Source organism: Ostrea edulis, chromosome 2 (assembly GCF_947568905.1).
Source record: "Ostrea edulis chromosome 2, xbOstEdul1.1, whole genome shotgun sequence".
NCBI lineage: Eukaryota > Metazoa > Mollusca > Bivalvia > Ostreida > Ostreidae > Ostrea > Ostrea edulis.
In genome coordinates, this window is record NC_079165.1 from 8,252,790 (window position 1) to 8,278,472 (window position 25,683).

Below are 25,683 nucleotides of genomic sequence, written 5' to 3' on the forward strand. Positions count from 1 at the left end.
TGGATCACTCTAGATCTTGTTGCAATTTTGATCCATTTCCACCTCTCTTGCAGGAGTTTTGCCCCTTTATTTGAAAATTATTGTTATATGAAGGGTACATAATTTGTCCGGCTAAATCCTCCCACAGTTTTCAAGTGAGGACCATCTTGTTTTACAGAGTGTTTGTATGGATATTGAAAATGTGCATGTGGCAAGGATTTTGATTTTCTTTTTAGAAAATTACAGATTGTTGAAATTAGTTCGCTTTGAGAAAATATTACAAAGAGAGTACATGATTTGTTCAGTGAACTCCTCCCACAGTTTTCAAGTGAGATTGAAGATGTACATGTGGCGAGGATTTTGATTTCCTTCATTTTTTGAGAAAATTACAGGAACCTTATTGAACTTTGTCAGTTTTGAGGAAATATTGCATAGAGAGTACATGATTTGTCTGTTTTTCCTCCTACAGTTTTCAAATGAGGACCTTCTTATTTTACAGAATATTTGTAATGGGTGTTGTAGATGTGCATGTGACAAGAATTTTTATTTTCTTCAATTTTTAAGGAAATTACAGGTTGTTGAACTTTAGTCCCCCCCTTTTTTTTTCTTTTTTTTTTAAGGGAAATATTCATCTTATGCAAAGAAAGTATGTCACAGCCTAATGTGGCTGATACTATCTGAAGCACAGTTCTACAACTTATGTAACACCCTATGTAAGCATTTTCACGGGGCGTATTGTGTACCGTTTGCGGTGTTTTTGTTAAAAGTTAAACAAGAATTTTGTAAAACAGGAATTGACAGAGTTATATTAGGGACAGAAAAGACCGATAACTCTGTCGTGTATAGGGACCATTTTTTCCCCCTCTCGTGGAATTGGGGTTGTCCATCCCTGTCTATTTATTTTCGGGGGAGGGGGCTCCAACCTATATCAGGGGTCTAACATAAAGTATTTCACAATTAAAACTGCATAAAACAAAAAATAAAGTTAAACAAACGATAGGGGAGGGGTGCCCAGTAGGATTCATTTTCATTTCACACATTACCAAATTCTCTTCAGACATCCCAACGACGTTCAAGGAAACATGAACATATTACACCAATCACTGCATCATGTGCATGGTTACCTGTGACATATCGAACGAAATATAAAATCCTGTTGTATACTTTCAAGGCTTTACATGGATTACATGTAGCTCCAGCGTACCTCCAGGAACTAGTTCAAGTCTACCATCCTCAGCGAGCACTTAGTTCTGCGGATTCGTTATACCTTCTAAAGCCACGATCGACGTGTCCTCATCAACCCTATGGAACTGCCCCCTCCCCCTCCACCTTGATCTTCATTCTGAAAGTGCATTAGTTGTATTTAAAAATAAACTTAAAACACATCTTTCTGAACTTGCATTTAATTTGTTATTCTGTATAATTAATGTAAACAGTTGTTTTTACACTGCATTTATTGTTCTTTGTTTTACGTGTATCCAGCGCTTAAGGGTAATTGTATTGATTAGATAAGGCACTAGGCCCTGTATAAATGTACGATAGATCGGTCGTAGGTTTCCGACAATGAGCTAAAGTATAGTACTGAATGTAGCTCTGGAAATCACGAAACACGAAGTTACTCAATATCTTTGTGTATCGTGCTGTCATTCTACAGAAATGGTTCGTTTCGTTGTGGCGTTCTGTCATTCTACAGAAATGGTTCGTTTCGTTGTGGCGTTCTGTCATTCTACAGAAATGGTTCGTTTCGTTGTATCGTGCTGTCATTCTACAGAAATGGTTCGTTTCGTTGTATCGTGCTGTCATTCTACAGAAATGGTTCGTTTCGTTGTATCGTGCTGTCATGCTATAGAAATGATTCGTTTCGCAGAAAACATTAGGTTTCCAGGCCATGATATGAACTTCATTTTAAGTGAGCGAAGGCGTCTGAACTTAGATTAATGAAGGTCACAGGTCGGGGTGGGGGGTGGGGGGTGGGGGCATTGTCATCTGGCTACAACTAATGCTTTGTGATATAAGACTGGAATACTAAAACGGGGACGATGTGTTCAAAGGTTAATCAGTTTCAGTATTATCGAATCTCACTCACAAATACAAATATCTACAGAGCTGTACATAGCTCTAGACAAAATTATATTCAGATACAGTCTCTTGTTTCAATGACGGTATTTTTGTAAGAGTTTTACACTGTATGTAAGATATATAGATTTGCATCAGCAATGGTGTGATATGGGGCTCTTTGCTAGAAGAATTAAAATTTCATAAAACAAATTTTGTAGTTCAATAACTAGTTGATCTAAATCGTCTTGAATGAAGGAGATTGTGTTTGCACGGCTTGAACCTTTAGATAAGATCCGTGCGTTATTTTCGTGTCTTTATCTGTTCTGAATGTGTTACTCGTGTTCTGTCTGATATTAAGATTTAAATTTATAAGGTATCAACCAATAATAATGATAAAATGGGCGTAGAAACAGCATTATTAATTATCTAAATCAATTAATGCGCGTAGCGAGTTCATGGTTCCCCGCCAATCTCGATCAACCGAAAAATATGCTAAAATAAATTATCATTCCATTCCTATGACTGATGATTACAACATATATTATTATGATGATACTTTTATTTCTTTATGTCTATAAAACTGTTATAAACTATATCTTTGGTGGTGTGACTACGATGTTATGAAAAATACCGACTATAAATAAAGTCTTAGGAATAATTTTTCAAGTCATCTGAAATTTTGTTATTAATTTTAATTTTCTTAAAGTAATATATGTTTATTGCCCATACACCATAAAATATTGTTTACCAAAAAAAAAATCATTTGCCTTTATAGTTGTTATGGTCGACATTGATACTAGGAGGAGTATGAACAATTATTTAATATAAATGTAAAAATAAAACTGCTCATCCAGGGGTTGGGGTTAGATTAGGGTTAACAGAAATAATTTGAATTCATTTCAAAGGCAGGGCCATATAACGTTATAAAATACATTGACCATCTGATTCACATTTCCCACACCAACATTACATACGATGTTACTTTGTGTAAATGGATAATGGAATGAAATGGAAATAATGGAGTATAGGGAGTAAACCTCTCCCAGCTGTCACTCCCTTCCTTCCCAATCACCCCCCTCTCTCTCTCCTTCATTTTCCCATCCATCGTCTCCTGCTCCTTCCTTCTTCTCTCTTTCCCACATTCCCCCGCTCTACCTACCCCCTCTTTTACCCTCCTACTTGCATCTCCTCCCCCCTACCCTCCATTATCCCACCCTCACTTCCCCTTCCCTCCATTATCCCACCCTCACTTCCCCTTCCCTCCATTATCCCACCCTCACTTCCCATTCCCTCCACTCTCCCACCCTCTCTTTCCCCTTCTCTCCACTCTCCCGCCCTCTCTTTCCTCTTCTCTCCACTCTTTCTAGCTGCAATAATGTAGCCCTCTCCGTTTTTTTTTTTTTTTTTTTTTTTTTTAGGGAGAGGGCTACAACTCCTTAGGATCTCCGTAATGGTGCAAATGCGGGAGTGATTCACTCCCGCAACATTTGCGCTCATTCTAAACATTTCCTGACTTTCTTTACGTAAATAAAATGATATTCTATGTTTCTTAGTCAATATATAAATTTACAACCTGCAACTTAAGATTTGTGAGGCTCTATTCTACCGTTTTCAACAATTTCGATAAATTCCAATTTCTCGATTCATATTTGTGCGCCATGTTTGATGTACTGAAGTATAAACTTCCGATTGTCAAGTCATTTGCATATGCCATATAAGGTAGTATTTACATCAATGGACAAGTATGGAGGCGAAAGCTATTTCGTCGGTATTGAAAAGGTTTGAATTTAATATCAAGTTAAAAACCGAACAGCAGAGTGTAAATTCTTTCTGCAACAATATGATTTTCCTTTCTTTGTCGAAGTGGCTCGAGTAACTGCATTTTCGCGCTGATTGTCAATGTTTAGGTTTTTCATTAGATCCACCTACGAGATCTCGTGATAACAAGCATGGCGGAGCAGACGAAGAATTTTGCATGCTGTACATTGTATTTAATGAAAAACACCTTTATTAGACATACCCGAGCACAAAGTTGGTACTCCTTTTGGTGTAAACAACATTTGGGACTAATACACAGAGTTTATTATCTGTTATTCATAAAATTATTTTGCACCATTACGGAGATCCTATGGAATTGTAGCCCTATCCCGAAAACGTCAGAATAAAAAAAATTGGATAGGGCTACATTATTGCAGCTACACTCTTTCCAATTTCCTCCACTCTCCCATCCTTTATATCCCCTTTTCTCCACTCTCCCGCCCTATCTTTCCCCTTCTCTCCACTCTCCCACACTCTCTTTCCCCTTCTCTCAACTCTTTCCCCTTCCCTCCACTCTCCCATCCTTTCTTTTCCCTTCTCACTACTATTTCCCCTTCCCTTCACTCTCCCACCCTTTCACCCCCTGTTCTCTACTCTCCCGCCCTCTCTTTCTCCTTCCCTCCACTCTCCCACCCTTTCTCCCCCCTTTCTCCATTCTCCCACCCTCTCTTTCCCCTCTCCCACCCTCTCTTTCTCCTTCCCTCCACTCTCCCACCTTTTCTTTTCCCTTCTCTCCACTCCCCCACCCTCTCTTTCCCCTTCCCTCCACTCTCCCATCCTTTTTTTCCCTTCTCTCTACTATTTCCCCTTCCCTTCACTCTCCCACCCTTTCACCCCCTGTTCTCTACTCTCCCGCCCTATCTTTCCCCTTCTCTCAACTCTCCCACACTCTCTTTCCCCTTCTCTCAACTCTTTCCCCTTCCCTCCACTCTCCCATCCTTTCTTTTCCCTTCTCTCTACTATTTCCCCTTCCCTTCACTCTCCCACCCTTTCACCCCCTGTTCTCTACTCTCCCGCCCTCTCTTTCTCCTTCCCTCCACTCTCCCACCCTTTCTCCCCCCCTTTCTCCACTCTCCCACCCTCTCTTTCCCCTCTCCTCCACTCTCCCACCCTCTCTTTCTCCTTCCCTCCACTCTCCCACCTTTTCTTTTCCCTTCTCTCCACTCCCCCACCCTCTCTTTCCCCTTCTCTCCACTCTTCCCCTTCCCTCCACTCCTCTTCTTTCCTTCTCCCATCTTTCTCTTCCCTTCACCTCCCACCCTTTCTCCCCATTTCCTCCTCTCCCCCAACCCTTTCCCCCCATTTCTCTCTCCATCGCCATCCCCTCTCCCATCCTTTCTTTCCCCTTCATCCTTCACTCTCCCGCCCTCTGTTTCCCTTTCTCTCTACTATTTCCCCTTCCCTTCACTCTCCCACCCTTTCACCCCCTGTTCTCTACTCTCCCGCCCTCTCTTTCTCCTTCCCCCCACTCTCCCGTCCTCTCTTTCCCCCTTTTCTCCACCCCCCTCCCCCGCCTTCTCTTTCCCAATTTTGCTGGCTATCCCACCTTTTTCCTTCTCTCCACTCCCCAATTATTGGTATAGTAAAACTAATTAATCTGTCCAGAACCTATCAAAACTAATTAGTATGGCTTCCACGCATTAAAACTTATCAATCTGGTTAAAACTCATTACAATTCAATTCTGTACATTTTGATGGTGGGTGTAGTTTCCAAGCAAAAAAAAAAAAAAAAAAAAAAAAAAAAAAAAAAAAATGAAATGAAAATAAAACCGGGGTCTGTCCTTCATTTGTTGTAATATGTTTGCACTTTCTGAAACCCAATCAATTCGTCTCGTTGTTGATTTAACTTTCATTACAACATTTAGTAAGTGACAAAACAGTTTAATAAGGAAATGATACGACCGCGTACGGGATTTACGCATGTGTTGACTTTACAGGACCTTTCTGTTATCGGCAATTCTAATGAATGGATAAAAATGACAATTTTGCATTACTAAAAACACGCCATTATTAACATATATCAAACCGTTTTGAAATTTCTCATCATTAACCTCGTCGCTTAAAGTCGACACTTGAATTTTATGTAGCATTAGATTTTAAGGAATTGTAATGATTACTTTGAATTTTATCCTGAACTTCAAAGAAAAAAACTTAAGATGTCAGTCTTACACTAATATCCCTGTTTTTCTTTTTCTGCCATTGATTTGGGTTTTTATCATTCTTACCATTTTGTTGTACATTGAGTGTTTGGACATCGATGATACTGGTAGTGGACAACTCTGGAATGTCCTCCAAACAAATGAAAACAACGAGAAATCACCATCAGATAAACGCAGAGTATGTAATTATGTAGACCACAAAATACTACAACTGTGTTTCTCATGCAATGATATCTACATAACCACAACGATAGAAGTAGAATAGCTAATGAGCTCTGTCTAATTATCAATTGCTCATTAAGATTAAGCTTCACTCGAAAAATCACCTTATATCGTTTTTTATTTGATGCCAAAATATTTTTAATCGCAGCTAAATATCTTGGTGAAGAGTGTTAGAATCTCAAATATTGACAAGAAAAACAACCACATAATATTTTTCTAACTGCATAATTGATGAATAGTTAGCAAATACACCTTGTCATTAGGTCGATTGCAGCCTGGCGTTTTTTCATACCATACGTTAGGCGGTTCTTTGACTACGGAATCATTTAATATTCATAGTCTTGATGAAATTGCGGCGATTTTGGTTGGCTGAAAAATTCGTTTGCTTTCTGCGTTAAAAAAACCGCTTATTTAGACTTCATGCTGTATATTGATACGCCGTGTGAATTTGAAAACAAAATCAAGTTTATTTTAGTTTTTAATTAGCATTTAAATGATAAGGAATACATTTATTATTTTTTTTGTTATCCAACGAAAAAATAATAAATTCATTCCTTAATTACTCTGTTTACCTGATCAAGATACAGGGCTCACAGCGGGTGTGACCAGTCACCAGGGGGTATTTACTTCTCCTAGGCACCTGATACCACCTCTGGTGTTTCCAGGGGTCCGTGTTTGCCCTACTCTTTATACAGGGCCGTAAATTAACCTTTAATTTGGAGGAGGCAGGAAATTAGGCGGGGGTCCCCAGACGCTGAGCACATTTTGAGCACATTTTGTGCACACTGAACACGTTTCGTGCAAAATCCTCGATTCTAGGGCCTTCTAAGATGTTACTTGACTAACTCATTCTAAAAGAAAGATTTGGAATGCTTTTTAAGGGAGGTATCATGTTCTTAGTTATTGGAAACAACATAAATTCTAATGAACTTTAAATTTTAATTTTTTTTTTGGCTCAAAAGTTGGAGGAGGCAGCTGCCTCCTCCACCTCCATGTAATTTACGGCCCTGTTATAATTCTGTATTCATTATGATTACGAATTACATTTCTCTTTCCTCTATGTTGGTCCCGTGCGGAGCCGATTTAGAGCAGGCTTCATTTCCCCTTGGTAATTCTTAAGGCGACCAAGTGGGGCGGTCCTTCGGATGATACCGCAAAAACCGAGGTCCCGTGTCACGGAAAGTGTGGCACAATAAAGGTCCCTCCCTGCTCGAAGGCCCTAAGAGCCGAGCGTATTCCTAAACGTTGCAGCCCTTCACCGGCAATGGTTGCCTCTCTACATGAGTGAAAACATCAGCAATATACATGTACAACCAACCTCTATGTTGAAACTGTTTTGCAGGGCATTGGAATTGCTGTGGGAGATTTGTTAAATTCTTACTTCATGCATTATATATATCGTTACAAGGTTGTTGTGCCTACATGAGAATCCAATTCAAGAATGTGTTAAGCCATATTCAGGAATGTGCCAAAAGATTATAAAAGTTAATGCACAGTAATATTAAAACTTTATGGGCCCATACAAATTTACATCCAAAAGTCACAGTTTAAAGCCGCGTGGATTAGCTAGATTAGTAGCGAACGTTCGCTGTATGTACATGTAAATATTGGCTGAAATAGATATTTAAATGAGAAACGAGGATAAAACACAGACAAAGCATGAAAGTCAAATATTGTTGGATTAGAACAGCGCAAGTGTTTACGATACCTAAAACCTGTACAGGTACGGCGCTATTTTTAGTTCAGTAGGAAATGATCGGTCGTTCTTTCAAGTCGCATTGGGTGGTGAGCGACATTTACACCGAAACGGAGGAAAAATTACATTGTCAGAAAGTGTAGGGGGACGTTTTAATGCATTCATCGGCAACTGCATTCTCGTAGCGAAGTTCACAGGTATTTTTTGTCTCCTTTTTGTACTTTTTCCTAGTTTGTGCATGTGTGTCCAGGTATGTTTTAGTAGAGGTACTTTTACGGCATGAAATGACAAACCGAGGGGTATAAACAGTGCCATAAAGCCGCGTGCGGATGATTTGATTAAGATATGTTTCCCCCCAGGTAAAAAAGAAAAAGAAAACCCTGATCGTCTGCTCAATAAGGTGCATGTAACATACTTTCTTTGGGGTGGAGAGCCACCATATTTGATTATAGATTTTCACACCTAGGAATCATTTTGTCAATAAAACTTGTCAGCCGGATCGAAAAAAAGAATAATGGCCCAAAGTGATTGTAAATAAACCATGTTGATATTGTTTTCGACGTTGACCGAGTCATAAATTAAAATTTTATGATATATTTTCCTGATTTAAATTCAGTGGTGAAACTGTCCCGTTGCAGATTGAATCAAGCCGCTTCTGACAGAGGAACACGTACCTCCCGGAGTTCATGGATTTTATTCTACATAACAAACCAAGGTTAGTTGCAAAGACATTTATGACTAATTTATACATTCTTTAAAGTTTTTAAAAACATTGATTTACATAAAGGAAACATTTACTGGGTTAAATTATCGAATCTGATTTCGTTATGCATGCACAGGCTTCTGAACAGCCAGCTTTTGTTGTGCAGTTCTCCACAGCTCCATAGTCCTTTACAATTGAAACCATTACACCTTCATAGTTTTCATTTTGGTGTATACCAATGGTAATACATCGAAATGAGAAAGCCTTGAACACGACCCCCAAATGTCTAGTTCAGATTTGACATATGAATATTGTCTGGTGCCTGCATCTCGATTAGGTATGGAAAGTGTTTTGTACAAGAGGAGAGAAAGAGAAACTGATTGTGCTATCACTCAAATTGTTAAAAAAGAAAATCAAAATAGCGTGTATTTTTTAAATAATGGCGTATCTTTTCTCTTGAAAGTTGTTAAAAACCTTTCAAAGTCACAATAGGGGAAACTTGGTTTGTGGAAATGCATGGTACCATACAAAATCGTACGGATTTGATAAGTAATAGCCCTCTCGGAGTTGTCAGAGTTGAAGATGAAATAACATATATATTGTTTAAATGAAATCTTTCAAAGCGCGATGTTAATCACGCTGTGGTAGATCGGGATCAAGTGATTATCTGGTCACGCCTGAGTAAATCTTTTCTCTCAGATTTCATTGGCAATTGACACCATCTGATATGACTGAAGATAGTCATCACGAATTTGTTTCCACCATAATGTCTGTTGTGTCCGTGATTTATGACCCGATAAAGAGATTGAACTTCTCTGGTTCCATGTATGTTTGCGGGTGGACGATTTTGGGATTAAATATTTAAACATATTTTGTAATTAAACCCCAATCTTAGATGAACCCCGTAGGCCTATTAACCATAACTTACACCTCTGTACCATTAATCAATACACCTAATTGTTATTTATTGTATTTTATGTCATCGCCCAATTGCACTTTAGAATTCGAAACATGTTTTTCTCATAATTTTCCTCATAATTATAAGGTGGCAGTTTTCCAAATGTTCGACTGGTATGTACATATATATGCCGTCTATTTTAATTAATCATTTCCTGTTATTTTGGAAAGATGACTGCTTCCTGATAGGTGTCATTGCAAGATTTCAAACGTTTACTTAACTTTGGGTTAAGTAAATGTTTGAAATCTTCATTGTTGTCATTTTTTGAAACATCACCAATTAATAATTAGCAGGTGTACAAGGTAGTGTAAGTGGCGTCTATACAAATATTACGTAGGGGCATATGGTCAGTTAGTTTGAAAATTGAGTTAAAGAAATTAAATCAGACAGGTAAGAATGGACATTGCGATTACCACACGGCTAGGAGAGAAAAGGCTTCGTTGTCAAAAGAAATTAGCAACTACTTGTGATATTTAGCAGAGTTTTAGCTTTAAATGCCACTGCTATGTGATGTCTTTTGTCACCTGTTAAATCTGTTATCTTATTATCTGTCCATGTTCCTAGGAATGATATGTTCTTCCATTAATTTCTCCTTCCATTCTGCAGACTTATTGTGGATATTTCAGTATGGCATTGTGTATGTAGGATTATACAACCTAAAACTTTGGAATTGTAAGTTAACACTAATATTTCACCAGGATATTCTTCTGAAACACATTTTTGCATTAATTCTCGATTAAGATTTACGCCTTTAAATACCCGTCTTATCTTACGCCATAAAATCATTTCTTTTTATTGTACAAATGTGTCTGTGCATTTATGAGATATTTTGTAATCTAAAAAGACAGACGTGTGTTTGTTTTCTGCATGCAGTTGAAAGGAAATTATTTTATCATTCTTACAGGTAAATCAAAAAATGCCGACACCGTCCAGGGAGGATGAAGGTACGATATTTTGACGTAATTTTTGCCGCCATTCTATACTGTATCGTGGCAAAGACTGCTTCCTGCCCGCCGCCATGTAGATGCAATCAGAAGTTGTATACTTACTGTGACAACGCTTCCTTAACCGCCAGTCAGCTGAGTGAGGTGCTGCTAAACACCCCGACAACCACGACGTACTTGGACCTTAGTCTGAACAGGATTTCCTACCTCCCTGACAAAATTTTCGACATCCACCCCCAGCTAACTAATATAAATTTTGCTAAGAACGCTATAGGAAGCATATCTCCGAAAGTTTTAGTGCCGTTGACACACTTGAGGAAGTTGTTCTTAGAAGAGAATAAGCTAGTTGTTATCAATTCTGGAGTATTTTCTTCACTCAAGGAGTTGGAGGTTCTAAGACTCGAGAAGAATAAAATCGAGGATATTCATAATACCAGCTTTGAAAATTTGATCAATTTATCCGAACTTTATCTAAATGACAACCATTTATTTGAAATCCCTTCTTTGTTATTCTCAAAGACAACGAGCTTACGGGTATTGGATCTTTCAGATAACCTTATAGAGTATATCCATGATGGAACATTCAAACATTTGAAGAACTTGGAAGTTTTATCGCTTGCAAGAAACAGAATTCGTGTGTTGCAGCATTTCACGTTAGGAGGACTAGTCAGTTTAAAGCATCTGAGTCTGCGCGAAAACAGACTGACAGTGTTACGGACGCTGGATCTGGATCCCGTGCGGAACAATTTAAGGGAACTAGATTTATCGTCTAATAGACTAACAGCAGTCAGTAGCAACGTGTTTAGGAATATGGTGCATCTACAGACTTTGAATATCAGCAGAAATAATATTGAATTTATCAACGACAGTGCGTTTTTTGGATTATCTTTAGACAAGCTGTCACTGAATGGCAATAAGTTAACCCAGCTTTGGAGGTCGTCTTTTCGCGGAGTGCAGAGGATTGCTTATTTAGATTTCAGTTCTAATGAAATTTTGCGCATAGAAACGGGAACATTTGACAGTTTCAACGAATTCATATTTGTGTTGAATCTCTCCAAGAATAAACTCACCAAACTACAATATGGAATGGTTCGGGATATGAGATATCTACATGTGTTAAATTTAGCTCAGAATCAAATAGATCAAGTTGTGAACACCGCTATGAAAGACTTAATAAACCTCCAAGATCTTGATATTAGTGAAAATGAATTCACCGTCATAAATGCCAAGGACTTTGTGGGTCCTCTCAATTCTCTTAAACGGTTTTCCCTGCAATGTAATACGTTAACTAGATTTGAGAGTTTCAATTTTATCAGTGCAGTCCATGTTTCAATGAATCTGACTCTTTCCAACGTCCAATCTAGATCTGTGACTGTTTCTTGGCCGTATACAAATGGACATCAGAAATACTGGTCTATGACCGTAAAATGTGTGGACTCCAACGCTTGCACTTACGACTCACAACCCGAATATTTACCAGCGTACGTGGACAGTCACGTGATATCCAAACTGTTGCCATTATCGCGTTATTACGTGTGTATCAATCCAGAATTTGTGCAGAAAAATGTCCACGTGGAACAGTGTCTTTTCATTATGACGTCAGAAGATGTGGTCACCCCCACAAGACCACCTCCTGTCGTAGTTAACTCATTAGCGACATCTGGTGGTTATTCATTAAGGACTAGACTTTGTGCAATTTTTTCACTGATCTTATTTATTGTTTTGCGTGTGTTGGTATTGATTTGATATCTGAATATACATGTTTTAATCAGATATCCTTAAATACTATGCAATATTTGAAATGAATTAAGATATCAAATCGTGGCATTAAATTTCATTTTCTTTTCACAGAAACCAATACTTTCAGGTTTTCAATATTAACAAATAATTCGATGACGTGGGATAATGCGACTGTGGATTAGCTACATTGTACAAGCTTTGTAGTGATAAGGAAATTCGTGTGAAATCGCGATCTACGAAATGTTTGATTTATATATCCCCTCTCGGTAATTCACTATTGATTTTAGGAGATCAGTTTAAAGATGGAACTAGACGTTCACAGAGGTAAGTTGTCCTCCAAAGCTAACACACTGAACACACGGGACGGATATCGCGGGGATTCGTTTTTTGTTTTGAGATACTTGTCGTCTGTGCCCCTATACAAATATTTACCAATGGTTGACGACCAAGATATTGGCCTTTTCTTGTTTCACATTATGGACTAACTGTTAATGCATAATCGTGTTTAGATAAATCGGAGAATGAAAAGGTATGGTTTAAGTGGTCTATCTAAGTGACAGCAACAGAATTTAAAGTAAACATCACGGAGCTGCACTGTAAGTAAGATATGCATTTCTAAATAATCGAAAGTGCATTATGCATTAAAACAAACAGAAATCTCGATTAAACGACAAATATTTTCTATTGATTAAAGAGCAAAACGTGCCAGCAAGACATATCCTTTTGTCAAATTATGCCAATTTGTCACCCCGGATATGGTTGCAGGCAAATGTTCAAAAACGGATTAGAAACGGTGTACCTCGTGGTTCATCAAAATGCAATAACCCGTCATCCCTTCTCCTTCACGGCATTGAATCGCCAGATATCCAGCCAACCTCAGATCCCATTCTGTCTTTGATGTTCTTTAATTGATGGCTTTGATGTGACGACAGGTCTTTTCACCTTTTGTTGCCTGATTCAGGTGACCAACGGCTACAGAGGTCACTCAGAAGGCCGTTAATACCTGATCGGGTCTCAATTGTGTTAACCCTTTTCCCTCCAATATAAAGTAGTTTTTATTCCTTTTAATCATTATGGACTAAAACGGAAAGCACAGGTCATAAAAATACTTTTTAATACAAAGCTATATAGTGCAAAGTTAAAAAAAAAACTTAGCTGCATTTGACCTCTGTGTATCATTGATAATATGAGTTAAACTGTAACGAATGACATACAATTCATAAAGTAAAATCCCCGATCAAATGCATTTATATATCGTGTTATGAATAACTAGTAACATAGGCAGGTATTTAGTCGATATATCATATATTCTACGTCCACTCGTCAATAACTATAAATATTAATACTGAATAGCACTAGACATATAAATACAACTAGATATATACATAATCGTTGTATTCAATGATAAAAATGGGCATATATTGACTTCTTATACAATATAACACATGTACAACAATGTAAAAAAAAGTGCTGCAAAACATCTGCTGTTAAAATGAATATTTTACAATACACAAATGAGTATTCTACAATACACAAATGAGTATTCTACAATACACAAATGAAATTTGTTAAATTTATCCTACATGGAATGAAAATTAAATATTCTATGATGCTATTTGCTACCATCTTCACCAAGATTGCACAATTGGTTGATGACGTCACTTTCAATTTCCTTCAACTCGCCGTAGCTGTTGACTTTTATCAAGGCTTTGTCATCTGTTGACGCGATGTCTCTGATTTCTTGGGCTGCTGATTCGCCTGCGATGTCGAGGCCGATTCCTATTGCGATGACGTGAGTTCCGGCATTCTTAAGTTCTCTTGCCGCAGGGAGAGTCTCAGTAGCGTTGATATTGGACCCTTCGTCCGTTATCAGAATTACAACGTTCTTCGCTGAACGTCTGGTACCGAAATCGTTCTGAAGCAGACCATGAGCTGTTCTCAGCGCCAATGCGGTATTGGTTCCTCCAGGTTTGTACCTCGCACCTGTTATTGCTGACGTCAGTGAGGTAAGGTCACGGTAACGACCAAAACCGAAGACGGTCTTGACCTCTGAATTGAAAGTTATCATGGCGAACCTATTGTTCCTAGAAATTCGATACAGTTGTTCCACGACAGAACTAGAGAAAGTCCTTATAAGTCTGAAGTTTTGCGGACCAACACTGGCAGAGGAATCAATAACGATTGCAACATCAAACTTGTTTGGACATGCTGCAAAAAGAGCAAATTAAAATAAACAAGACTGCATAGAAAGGAAACCTATCTCTAAGTTCTCCACACTTAATACGCAAGTTCTGAGTTACACAAAAATTATTTCCCTTTGTCGAACTCTTTCGCATTTTATGACGTATGGTGGGTACACAATGTATACATTATATCGTAGACTGGCATTGTACATAACGATTACGTACGATTAATTTAATAAAAGCGTAACTTTTGTTTATATCAATCACTGGTATGTATATTCTGGCCATATTAAGCATAGTCTGTTTGAATAAGATCATCAAATTGGCTATTAAATCATTATTCGTTTCCTCTTCTGCATGAGTGACGCTTTTATCAAAGAAAGATAGCAATTAACAGTATTTGTTTGAGTCATTTTGTTATCCAATACTCATAAACTCACTAAAGTTGCCTTTCCCCTGAGATAGGATGGTCTTAGAAACTCTGGATATCATCTTTTAAGAAATAATACAACGATAGTAATTAGCAAATGTACCCACTGTCATCATATTTTAAGTCATAATTTACGGAAGAGTTCGACAAAGGGAAATAACTCTTGGGGAACTCGGAACTTCCGTATTATAGCATTTCTACTCTTACTTATAGCATTTTTACACTTAATCATTACATTTCTACACTTAATTATAGCATTTCCACTCTTAATTATAACATTCTACACTTAATTATTACATTTCTACACTTCATAATAGCATTTCCACATTTAATTATAGCTTTCCATCCTTAATTATAGCATTTCTACACTTAATAATAGCATTTTACTTATTTATAGCATTTCCACACTTAATTATTGCATTTCCACAGTTAATAATAGCATTTTACTTATTTATAACATTTCCACTCTTAATTATAACATTTCCATACTTAATTATTGCATTTCCACAGTTAATAATAGCATTTTACTTATTTATAACATTTCCACTCTTAATTATAACATTTCCATACTTAATTATTGCATTTCCACAATTAATTATAGCATTTTACTTAATCATAGGATTTCTACACTTAATTATAGCATTTCCACACTTAATCAAAGCATTTCCACAATTAATAATAGCAATTTACTTATTTTTAGCATTTCCACTCTTAATTATAACATTTCCACACCTAATTACGTGTATAGCATTTCCACCCTTAATTATAGCATTTCCACACTAAATACATGTAATAGCATTTCCACACTTCAATAAAACATTTCCACACTTAATTATATCATTAATTAGTTCTAGCATGTCTGGGCGGGCGCTGACAGGGGGGGGGGGGGGGGGGGGATTTAAGAGGATCACACATAATGCACAATGCGTTTGACATACTCTAGCAGATAAATAGCAATAAACTCTTAACTAAACATAACTGCCCTAAGAGAAGAAATATTGAATGTAAAGCACAGAAATTCGCTATAGATAGATATTCGACTCCGCCCCGGCCCAGAATTGAATTTACAACCTTCTCGCAGTGCATGACCAGCGAATTTTGCAGCTATATTTCATAAATACGTCTAGCATTTGATCGAAATCTTTAAAGAATTATTCAAATCAAAATTATTCATTTGTTAATCTGCCAAAAGGTAAAAAAAAAATGTTAAAGACTGTAAAAATAATCATAACAAAAAAATACCACACAATTATTTAAATTACCACGCGCTTTGATTTACTGTTGAAAGCGCATCATGATGTGCGAACATTATATAACACCTGCAACAAGCTATTTATCACTGAGTGGATATCAGTCCCTCAAATCTGATTGTGTATTACAAGCATCTGTAAGCCGATACAAATGCAGATGATACGCCCGAGTGCTACGAAAGTTTTTAGTTCATCTATTGCATTCCTTTGTGATTCGCGTATATTTTAATACTCAAATAAATTGAAGATATGTATGAAATATTTGTGCATTATAGCAAGACAAATTCCCTGATAGTACCATATGATCACATTTTATGTACATAAACTGAAATAAAATATTAATAGAGAAACACCATATCATTGATAGAAAAGAAAAAAATCACATGAATTCCATTTTTGAAGAGAATATTTCTAAAACTTTGTAGTCTAAAAAATCTATTTCATGATATCGAAACGGCCATTAAACTTGACTTTATAGCCGAATTAAACCCCGTTTAACCTATTTTCCGGGCCATTGATTGAAAACCAACATTTGGAAATTATAAAAAAAGAAGTTAAACAGCACATAGATCCGTCTACCACCCCATTACAGCGTGACTTTCCAGCATAGCTTTGTGGGAAAAGAATTGATTTGGCTGTCAGATGTAAATACACCGTAGAACCTTGAAAGAATTGAAATATCTATAAAATTTTAATGAGCAAAATTTAAAGGTAATATATGGAATATAAACATTTGGAAGTGCGACTTCATATTAAGTCAGAAATTGGATATTTAAGGTTGAATGGAACCTAAATTGTGACACAAATTGATTTCTTTGTTAAAATCTTTTAAAGAAAAGTAGATGAAAAGCCATTATGCCTTATAGTTTTGTCAACAAACTTTTATTTCAAATCTTAATTTCACTGACATACGCGCTGGATATTCAGAATACCTAACACTGTCAGCGTACAAGACTTGTACTTCTGTCCAAACAGTGCATTCTAATTTGCTTACGAGCCGATACATCGATAAATGTTTTACCCCGAGATGTTAGTGTATTTACATGGTGGATGCGGGCGACAGACATTTGAGTGGGAAAAAAAAGAAACAGTATAGTGGAAATTTGAGAAAAGAATGAGATGGGCATTTTAGATGAAAGGTGTAATTAGTCAAAAGTGATTTTAAAAAGAATTGGAAGGAATTTCACTTTAATGATATATATATATATTTTAATCAAATATCTAATTAGCAATGGGATCAATAAAATACGTAGATTTCATTTACCTACTTACAGTTTACCAGTATATTGGATTTTCAAATCCCAGATCATCGATAGCTTTAAGAATTTTAACGTCAGTATAAACCAGACATTAAACATGGTATCTATGGTATAACATAGTACAGATATTTTTATCTTAAACATCAATGCCATTTCGCGATAAGACTGCTTGTTTTTTGTTAAAAATTTCTCGCTGAAATATTTTTCTCCCGTTCAACTGTCGGCTCTTCGCGAGCAACTACATTGAGTTGATTCGTCTTCATACTCCGCCCACGTGTGAACAATGTATAAAGAAAAAGCAGATTGCTGTTTGTTAATACTTATATACGGGTCCCAGTCAAACATTTTCATTCATGACGTCACCAGCGTCAGGTGACTTAAAACAGGATGATGTTGATAAATACAGAATGTAGGTCATTCAATAGTAATTTTCCCTTAAATGGAAAATGTATATGCGCATGCATAACCCGTGTTCGAATGTTACAGTTACGGAATAAATCATGTATAATATGCGCATCACATTACAGTCAAATTGCAGCATTAAGTTTAAAATATCGCGAAGTCATGCAACTAGGACGACTTTTTACGGAACTTACCAATCTCACAGAAGTTTCCAGCGAATCCCGAAATACACTCACACCGGTAGGTTCCGGTCACAACTGCTGAGACACATCGACCGCCATGTTTACATTTTATTTCATTTGTGTCACATATGTCTTTATTCATGTCTACAAATAAACGAAACCAAGTCAAAACGCATGTGTTTATAAATAATCCTATACTTGAAAAAAAAATCAAGGCAGTCTGATGATTACAATTTTTCTAATGAGCCAGTGTAGTTCTTATATAGTTGGTTGGTTATATATTGTTTAACGTCTCACTCTGCCGGTGAAGGGCTGCAAAATTTAAGCCTGTGTTCGGCGCTTACGGCCTTTGAGCAGGAAGGGATCTTTATCGTGCCACACCTGTTGTGACACGGGGCCTCGGTTTTTGCGGTCTCATCCGAAGGACCGCTCCATTTAACCGCCTCTTACGACAAGCAAGAGGTACTGGGGACCTATTCTAACCCGGGTCCCCACGGGACAGTGCTTACAAAAAACCCACTAGACTGATTCAATAAAGAAATTATAGACAATAGACTGACTCAATAGAGAAATCACTTACAATGAATGTACTTAATAGAGTAATTATAGACAATAGACAAGCTGCAATAATGTAGCCCTCTCCCATTTTTTGTTTTTGTTTTTGGGAAAGGGCTACAACTCCTTAGGATCTCCGTAATGGTGTAAATGCGGGAGTGATTCACTCCTGCAACATTTTCAATCATTCTAAACATTTGCTGACTTTCTATACGTAAATAAAATGATATTCTATGTTTCTTAGTCAATATATTTTACAATCTGCAACGTACAATTTGTGAGGCTCTATTCTACCGTTTTCAACAATATCAATATATTCCAATTTCTCGATTCATATTTGTGAGCCATGTTTGATGTATTGAAGTTTCAATTTCCGATTGTCAAATTATTTGCATATGCCATATAAGGTAGTATTTACATCAATGGAGTACGGGGGAGAAAGCTATTTCGTCGGTATTAAAAAGGCTTAGATTTAATTTCAAGTTAAAACCGAACAACAGATTGTAAATTCTTTCTGCAACCATATGATTTTCCTTTCTTTGTCGGAGTGGCTCGAGTAACTACATATTCGCGCAGATTGTCAATGTTTAGGTTTTTCAGTAGATCCACCTACGAGATCTCTCGATAACGAGCAATTCGGAGTGGACGAAGAATTTTGCATGCTGTACATGATGTTTATTGAAATACACCTTTATTAGACATGCCCGAGCACAAAGTTGGTATTCCTTTTGGTGTAAACAACATTTAAGACTAATACACGGAGCTTATTATCGGCTATTCATAAAATTATTTTGCACCATTACGGAGATCCTATGGAATTGTAGCCCTATCCCGAAAACAGCTGATTAAATAAATCGGATAGGTCTACATTATTGCAGCTAACACTAGACTGACTCAATAGAGAAATCCCTCACAACTGATGTACATAATAAAGGAATCACTCACAATTGATGTACTTAATATGTATACAAAACTACTTCGGGATGAAAAATTCAACTGGAATTTAGTTTGCATTTCCTTTTCTTTCTTGTGTATTTGATATCTCTAACCACTATTAAGTGAAAAATGAATGAATTCTGTTCTGGTCTTTTAAAATAAATATATGATTTTCAGGATAGGAAAAGCTGACCACGTTCACTTCTGACAACGAGCAATATACCGCAAATGAATTAAAATGGACTTCTAGCATAAGGCAAACTTACCTGGTGAGGACAATTTCGCGAAAATAGCGCCCTCTACACCCGATAGATCTGAGTAATCGTTGACCCAAAAGACGTTCTGAGCTGCAGGCTGGGAGGCTACAGCGTCCATTTCTTGTCGGTTCATTTCACCAGAGTAGTCGATTGCGACAACAATGATATGAACACCTTGCTCCCTCAGTCGCAGGGCTTCAGGTATTGTGTCCTGACTGTTGATGTTGGAGTTACCGTCCGTGATCAAAATCACTGAAGTCAAAAGAAATGTCAAATTCTGTATTTGAATTACAATGCATATAACTTTTTAAACATCACATATGTATTCTGTTTACATCTATTTCACTGTTTTGACATTCATCAGTTTAAATACATACGAATATTGGGAATGTTGGCTCTATCGCCCTTATTCCGGTCAAAAATGTCTTGTCGAACCATTCTTAATCCGGAGGCGGTGTTAGTATTGCCGTAACGATACTGCATGGCAGATATTGCATTCATGATTTGTTTTTTCGTATAGAAGCTGTCTAGGTGAAATCCCATTTGAGAGTTTGAGCTGTAAGACGCAAGACCGACCCGGTTGTCCGTTTGCCCAACCGATATCTGCTCAATCATGGAGTAGACAAATTGTTTCATTTTGTCAATGTTGTCCATTCCGACACTTCCCGACGCGTCCACGAGGAAAGCAATGTCGGCCACATTGCCATTAACTGGAATGTAAAATAAACACCATATTTAAGGCGTAATTATCAGAAATCTCCTGCTAAGCTCCTCTGTAATCACAAAAATAAACATTTGACTTTCGTTTACTTACGTTCGTCACAATTCTTCCCAGCGTATCCTTTCGTACATGCACACGTATATTCCGTACTCGATAAACTAGTACATGTACCGTTGTTGTGGCAGGGGTTGTCGCTACATGCCATGTTCTCTGAGGATGTAATGACTTATATATCAATTTTACTTAGATTTTAATGAAACTCACGAATACACCCTTCGCTCAATGAAAGATTTTGTTTTTAGAATTGTTGCATAAATATAACTGAATTATCAAAACTTCCATAGGATACCTTGGCAGAGGTACGTCATCACAGTATCAGTAAGACTCGTCAAGCTCTCGCCATTAGGCAAGAAAAAGGAGTTGGCTAACATTGGGGGAGACACCGCAGTCTTGAGAAAACCTTTATCCGAGTCCGACAGGTCCATTCCTACAAAGTACAGAAAAACTCTATGAACCATTTCATTCTGAAATGACGTACTGTTTGAAAGCATGTTAAACTGGCACATAATCAATAAACTATCTATAGCTAATTGAATTTTACCGATGCCAATGATATTGGTCCCCGACAGTTTTAGTTTTCCAGCCTCCCTGAAGATTTCATGTTCTTTTCGCATACTCTTAGTGATGAAGATAACGGTATTCGGTACTGTAGAACGGTCAGCGGGTCGTCCGAAGATCCTAATGCGTGCTTTTCTAAGAGCTTCCATTGGGTTCGGGTCTGAACCCAAGCGTCTATGAACATAGATACCAGATTTCTATCAAATGATCTAAGTAAGCTATAAATCTAATCATGTAGATAAAATTTTGCTAGAACTTACCGTATTCCTGACACCGCCGACTTCACTGCTTTCTTACTCGAACCCCTTTGAAGATTAAGGCGTACCATTGCGCCGCCGGCAAACTGCACAATACCGACACGGAAACCCGTCCTACGGAATGTCATCCTTCGTACAAGTTGTTTCATGAACTTTTTCATATCTTTCAGCTCCTTTCGACTAACATATCTCGATGCATCAACGGCAAACACAATGTCTCCTTTAGATGGGCATCCTGGAGAAGAAGAAATATTTGTCAGGTGAACATAAGAGTACTGTTGAGATTGAAAACATTTACTTTACCGGTCGTGTTGCTGTGTTGTCTTACTCTTTTGACAGAGGTCCCCAGAGAAGCCAGCTTTACATTCGCAGAGATAACCACCGTTGTTGTTTTTGCACTGTCCTCCGTTTCTGCATGGACTGTCAGCACAGTAGTCATTGCCTTTAATTATACAAAAATAAACGTAAGTACTAAAGATAAACATGCCTTCTAGATGTACTGGTATTACATCTTACAGAGATGATTATAACTTATAACATGAAGGTAATGACAATAACAACAGGTAGCCGTTTGGCTTTAACGGTCACCTTAGTACCAAGATAACATTGCATGAAAGAGTTGCAAGCAGATTATCTTAGAGAACATATTTACATATCTGTGGACTCGATGTTGTTAGTTGACTCCTAAGGTTCTTAATCATACAACTTCATCTTCTCGTGCGATAAAAAATTTGAGCTTCAAAACATTGTTGCTGTTCAGGACAAATATTGATAATTTTTTACCGTTTGGCTGGACAAAACGAACTTGCTTCATTGACTAGTCAAAGCAACCGTCATACCGTTTGTCCCGTGGGGATCCGGGTTAGAATAGGTCTTCAGTACCCCTTGCTTGTAGCAAGAGGCGACTAAATGGAGGTGGTCCTTCAAATGAGATCGCAAAAACCACCCGTGTCACAGCAGGTGTGGCACGATATAGACCCCTCCCTGCTAAAAGGCCATAAACGCTGAGCACAGGCCTAGATTTTTCAGCCCTTCACCGGCAATGGTGACGTCTTCACATGAGTGAAAAAATCTAAAGCGGAACGTTAAATAATTTGCAATCAATTTATGCCGTTTACCATAGGGCATGTCTGTTTCTTCGACAAGTGACTGGCATTATAAGTATTTCTAACCCTTTTTTCTAGTGACCTTAAACTGACCAAATGGCCTTTTAAAATACATGGGGTGACATGTATGATCTTGTAATTGTTTTTCCATTAGAAGCTATGACCCAGGCACAGAATGAAGGAATAGAAAGTAGACGGACAGACATATACGGTAATTACTATATCACATTCAAACTTTTTCTGTAGGCCTATAACAATGCACCCAAATTGCCTTCTATATTTAAAAAGAAATGGGGAAGATATTCAAAGATTTGATAAGCAAGTGGTCACGTATTTCACATTTTTGTAGATATAAAGAGGTATATCATTAGAAGATGAAATACATTTTCTCTACATGACCTATTTAGTCTTAGGTCCTGTACCCCTGAACCCAAGACCACGAGTTTTAAATCGTAGCTATACACCCAGTTTGTCTGCTATGTACTCAAGAGAAAATATTTTTAAAGATGAAATATTTTTTGTATGCACAGCCTTTTTATCCCAATCTTTGCCTGTATTCCGACCCTGAAGTCATGAATTTCACAGCTTTTGTAGACAAATTTATGCTGATGTAACAATGTACTACTCATTGGGAGAGGGGATATAGAAGTTTAAATTGCAGGATTTTCTAAGCGTTCGTCTCAGCCTTTAAGACGCATAGGTGACACTGAGCATAGAAATATACATTATTCGTTTCCCTACAAAATACAATCCTACACAATAATTTTTGTGACATGTTCCAGTAGTTCCCAGAAGGGGTTAGAAGGTAGAAAAATTGACGACTGACGTACGTGGACGACACGTGTAGGAATAAGGTCTCGTGATTGACTTAGTTGATCTAAAACTCTTACTATCGTATATTGGATCCAAAACCTCATCACGCATGGCGTACAACATGGTATCATCATCAATTTCCATCGTTTTCAGGCCTTGTGATAGCGCAATACTTTCCACTTCATCTCGCCTTCGCATTTGCACAGCTATAGGAATAATCTGAATGTCAGACCCGATAGCCAGTTCTGCTTCTTGCATTGTTGTGTCTTCATTGACTTCTACCGACCCATCCGTTAAAAGGTAAGCAATATTCTTCACGTTTGGCCTGTCTCCATTACCATTGAACATGTTTGTGCGCAGGCTTCTAAAAGCACCCGCCATATTTGCTTTTCCTCTTGTGTAGCCAATGTGGTCAACCATTCTTGTAATAGTATTAGTATCACTATATTGGCCAATGCCAAATTGTACCATGGGTGCTGAGCTGTATTTCATGGCACCTACTCTGATGTCGCATTCTTCAATATTCATTTCACGAACGAGGTAATCGACATATCCTTTAATACGTCTGAATGTGTGTTCTCCAATGCCATCTGAAGAGTCCATGACAAACACCACATCGGCTGGATTACCACATTCTTGAAAGGAAAAACGTAGAATGAAATATACCGTTATAAACTGACCCTGAAATTATTTTGCAAAGCAAATTAAAAGCAGACGAAAACAGTATATGAATAGAGTGTGACATATGTTACGCAAGATATAATTCTGTTATGAATACAATACTTCGACAAAGCATTTTCTGTATTTGAAGATAGCTCGTGTAGTGGCGTTTTAAAAACACGGGCAAATCTATTCCTGTCTTCTTGATACCTTCACTAATGTGATCCGATCAGAAGTTTTAATCTTACATTCTACACACATATTTTATTTAAGTCCTTACTTTTATCACAGTTTTTCCCATGGAATCCATTTGTACAAACACATTGGTATGACCCAATACCGTCAATACAATAAGCACCGTTTTGACAGGGTTTCGAAGCACACTTATTTGCGTCTGAAAATAATCAAAATGACTTAAGTAGTTCAACATCACATCACATACAATAGCACAGCTATCTTACAGTGGTCATATGGTATGAGATGAACAGTTTTACTTTCATACATTTAACAGAAATTTAATTTCTCAGTGAATGGTATACATTCCGTGATATTGCTAAATCAATACTGTTACTTTCTGTGCAATGTAACAGATGTGCAACCTGGGTATCAACTAGTCTACCTAGAATACTAAAGCAATCACCCACTAACCATTGCAGAGTGGACTGACTAATGTAGAACTGAAATTATGAAGGGCGTCAAAGTTTTCTACACGAACAAGGTTTTGTTTGACGGGAGGCGTCGTGAGACCTCTGAGTTCCTCTTCACGATGTGTGTACCCAACTGCAACTGTTAACAAGGTAGCCCCAGTTCTCTTCAATAGTAGAGCTTCTGGAATTGTGTTCTCGGGATGAATATTGGACTCGCCATCGGTAATAGTGATTACAACGTTGGGCACATCTGAAAGCGATTAGAATGATACATTACAAAAGAAAAACAAATGGTAAACTTAACCAAAAGATTATTACAATTATATCTCAGAGAGAGAGAGAGAGAGAGAGAGAGAGAGAGAGAGAGAGAGAGAGAGAGTCAGAGTCTTGCCTATTCGGTCCCCTGCTGATGAAGTAAAAACTCGTTCTCTAGCTAAACGAAGAGCTGAGGCAGTATGGGTAGATCCATAAACGTAATTCAGTGTTTTAAGGGCTTTTTCCACATCTGCTCTTGTAGTATATCTGAAAGGCAATATATACTAAGCATTTTTCTCATTAGTTTTTTGTTTTACGTCTATTTGAGAATATTTTACTGTGATTGAGACGTCACCAGCTGTATGTGAAGTTGCACAAATTTAGACCTATGCTCAGGGCCTTAACATTGAGAGTTCTTTTACGTACAAACGCCTGTCGCAAAACGGGAACTCCGTTGTTAAGGTCGTATCCCAAAGACCTGCAATTCTCACTTCTTAATGACGAGTGTTTTGCGGGGGAGCAATAACTAGCAATGTTTACGTCTTAGGTTTGATGCGAGCATGGTGTCAACGGGGCTTGAATTTACGACCTCCCGACCGCAAAGCAAATGATTCGCGACCGGTTTTTCTACTAGTAATAATCCATGTGTTTGCACAGTAAATCAAGTGATCTCGAAGAAAATATCTACAGATTGAATATTATACAATGCTTTACCATGTATTTGCAGTATTCACTTTTGTAAAGAGCAATTCTGGTTCACATTTGTATAGTTCACGAGTTACGCCGTTGTCACATGTAACCACAATAAACACCCCCTGTTGACCGGTCACACCTGCCATGGATCCATCTATCTTGGTCAAGTAGACGGAGTAATC

The 25,683-nt window shown here is 37.6% G+C and overlaps 3 protein-coding genes across 7 annotated transcripts in view; 1 reads left to right on the top strand and 2 right to left on the bottom strand.

The window, feature by feature from the left end:
- Positions 1-4,846: 4,846 nt before the first annotated feature.
- On the bottom strand, positions 4,847-5,206 carry LOC130052234 (uncharacterized). Its single transcript, XM_056156650.1, has one exon. It carries the CDS (start codon positions 5,204-5,206, stop codon positions 4,847-4,849), a length of 360 nt encoding a protein of 119 aa, XP_056012625.1.
- Positions 5,207-7,850: 2,644 nt separating this feature from the next.
- On the top strand, positions 7,851-19,790 carry LOC125682037 (leucine-rich repeat-containing protein 15-like). Of its 5 annotated transcripts, XR_008800796.1 has the most exons (5): positions 7,889-8,129; positions 8,549-8,647; positions 10,200-10,265; positions 10,498-12,601; positions 19,652-19,790. XR_008800796.1 is itself a non-coding variant. In XM_048922411.2 (4 exons), exon 4 carries the CDS (start codon positions 10,532-10,534, stop codon positions 12,281-12,283), a length of 1,752 nt encoding a protein of 583 aa, XP_048778368.2. In that variant the 5' UTR covers positions 7,910-8,129; positions 8,571-8,647; positions 10,200-10,265; positions 10,498-10,531; the 3' UTR covers positions 12,284-12,356. The 5 variants fall into 5 exon arrangements, 4 of the variants coding, with proteins under 4 accessions (XP_048778365.2, XP_048778368.2, XP_048778367.2 ...); XM_048922411.2 differs by lacking the exon at positions 19,652-19,790 and having other exon boundaries at positions 7,910-8,129; positions 8,571-8,647; positions 10,498-12,356; XM_048922409.2 differs by lacking the exon at positions 19,652-19,790 and having other exon boundaries at positions 7,911-8,129; positions 10,498-12,356.
- Positions 13,375-25,683, bottom strand: part of LOC125682036 (uncharacterized) — a 97,077-nt gene continuing 84,768 nt past the window's right edge. The window contains exons 65-77 of the mRNA XM_056157522.1: positions 24,945-25,075; positions 24,555-24,803; positions 24,187-24,300; positions 23,324-23,881; positions 21,656-21,769; positions 21,331-21,562; positions 21,054-21,244; positions 20,802-20,939; positions 20,546-20,662; positions 20,109-20,441; positions 19,741-19,983; positions 17,996-18,127; positions 13,375-14,485 (exon numbers count right to left, since the gene is read on the bottom strand). Coding sequence (XP_056013497.1) covers positions 13,890-14,485; positions 17,996-18,127; positions 19,741-19,983; positions 20,109-20,441; positions 20,546-20,662; positions 20,802-20,939; positions 21,054-21,244; positions 21,331-21,562; positions 21,656-21,769; positions 23,324-23,881; positions 24,187-24,300; positions 24,555-24,803; positions 24,945-25,075 — 3,148 coding nt within the window. The 3' untranslated portion in view covers positions 13,375-13,889. The remainder of the gene's footprint in view (positions 14,486-17,995; positions 18,128-19,740; positions 19,984-20,108; positions 20,442-20,545; positions 20,663-20,801; positions 20,940-21,053; positions 21,245-21,330; positions 21,563-21,655; positions 21,770-23,323; positions 23,882-24,186; positions 24,301-24,554; positions 24,804-24,944; positions 25,076-25,683) is intronic.

What these genes read in the sequence shown, in the direction of transcription:
- LOC130052234 (XM_056156650.1), bottom strand. Translation starts at nt 5,206, where the DNA reads ATGAAGGGGAAAGAAAGGATGGGAGAGGGGATGGCGATGGAGAGAGAA.
- LOC125682037 (XM_048922408.2), top strand. Translation starts at nt 10,532, where the DNA reads ATGAAGGTACGATATTTTGACGTAATTTTTGCCGCCATTCTATACTGT.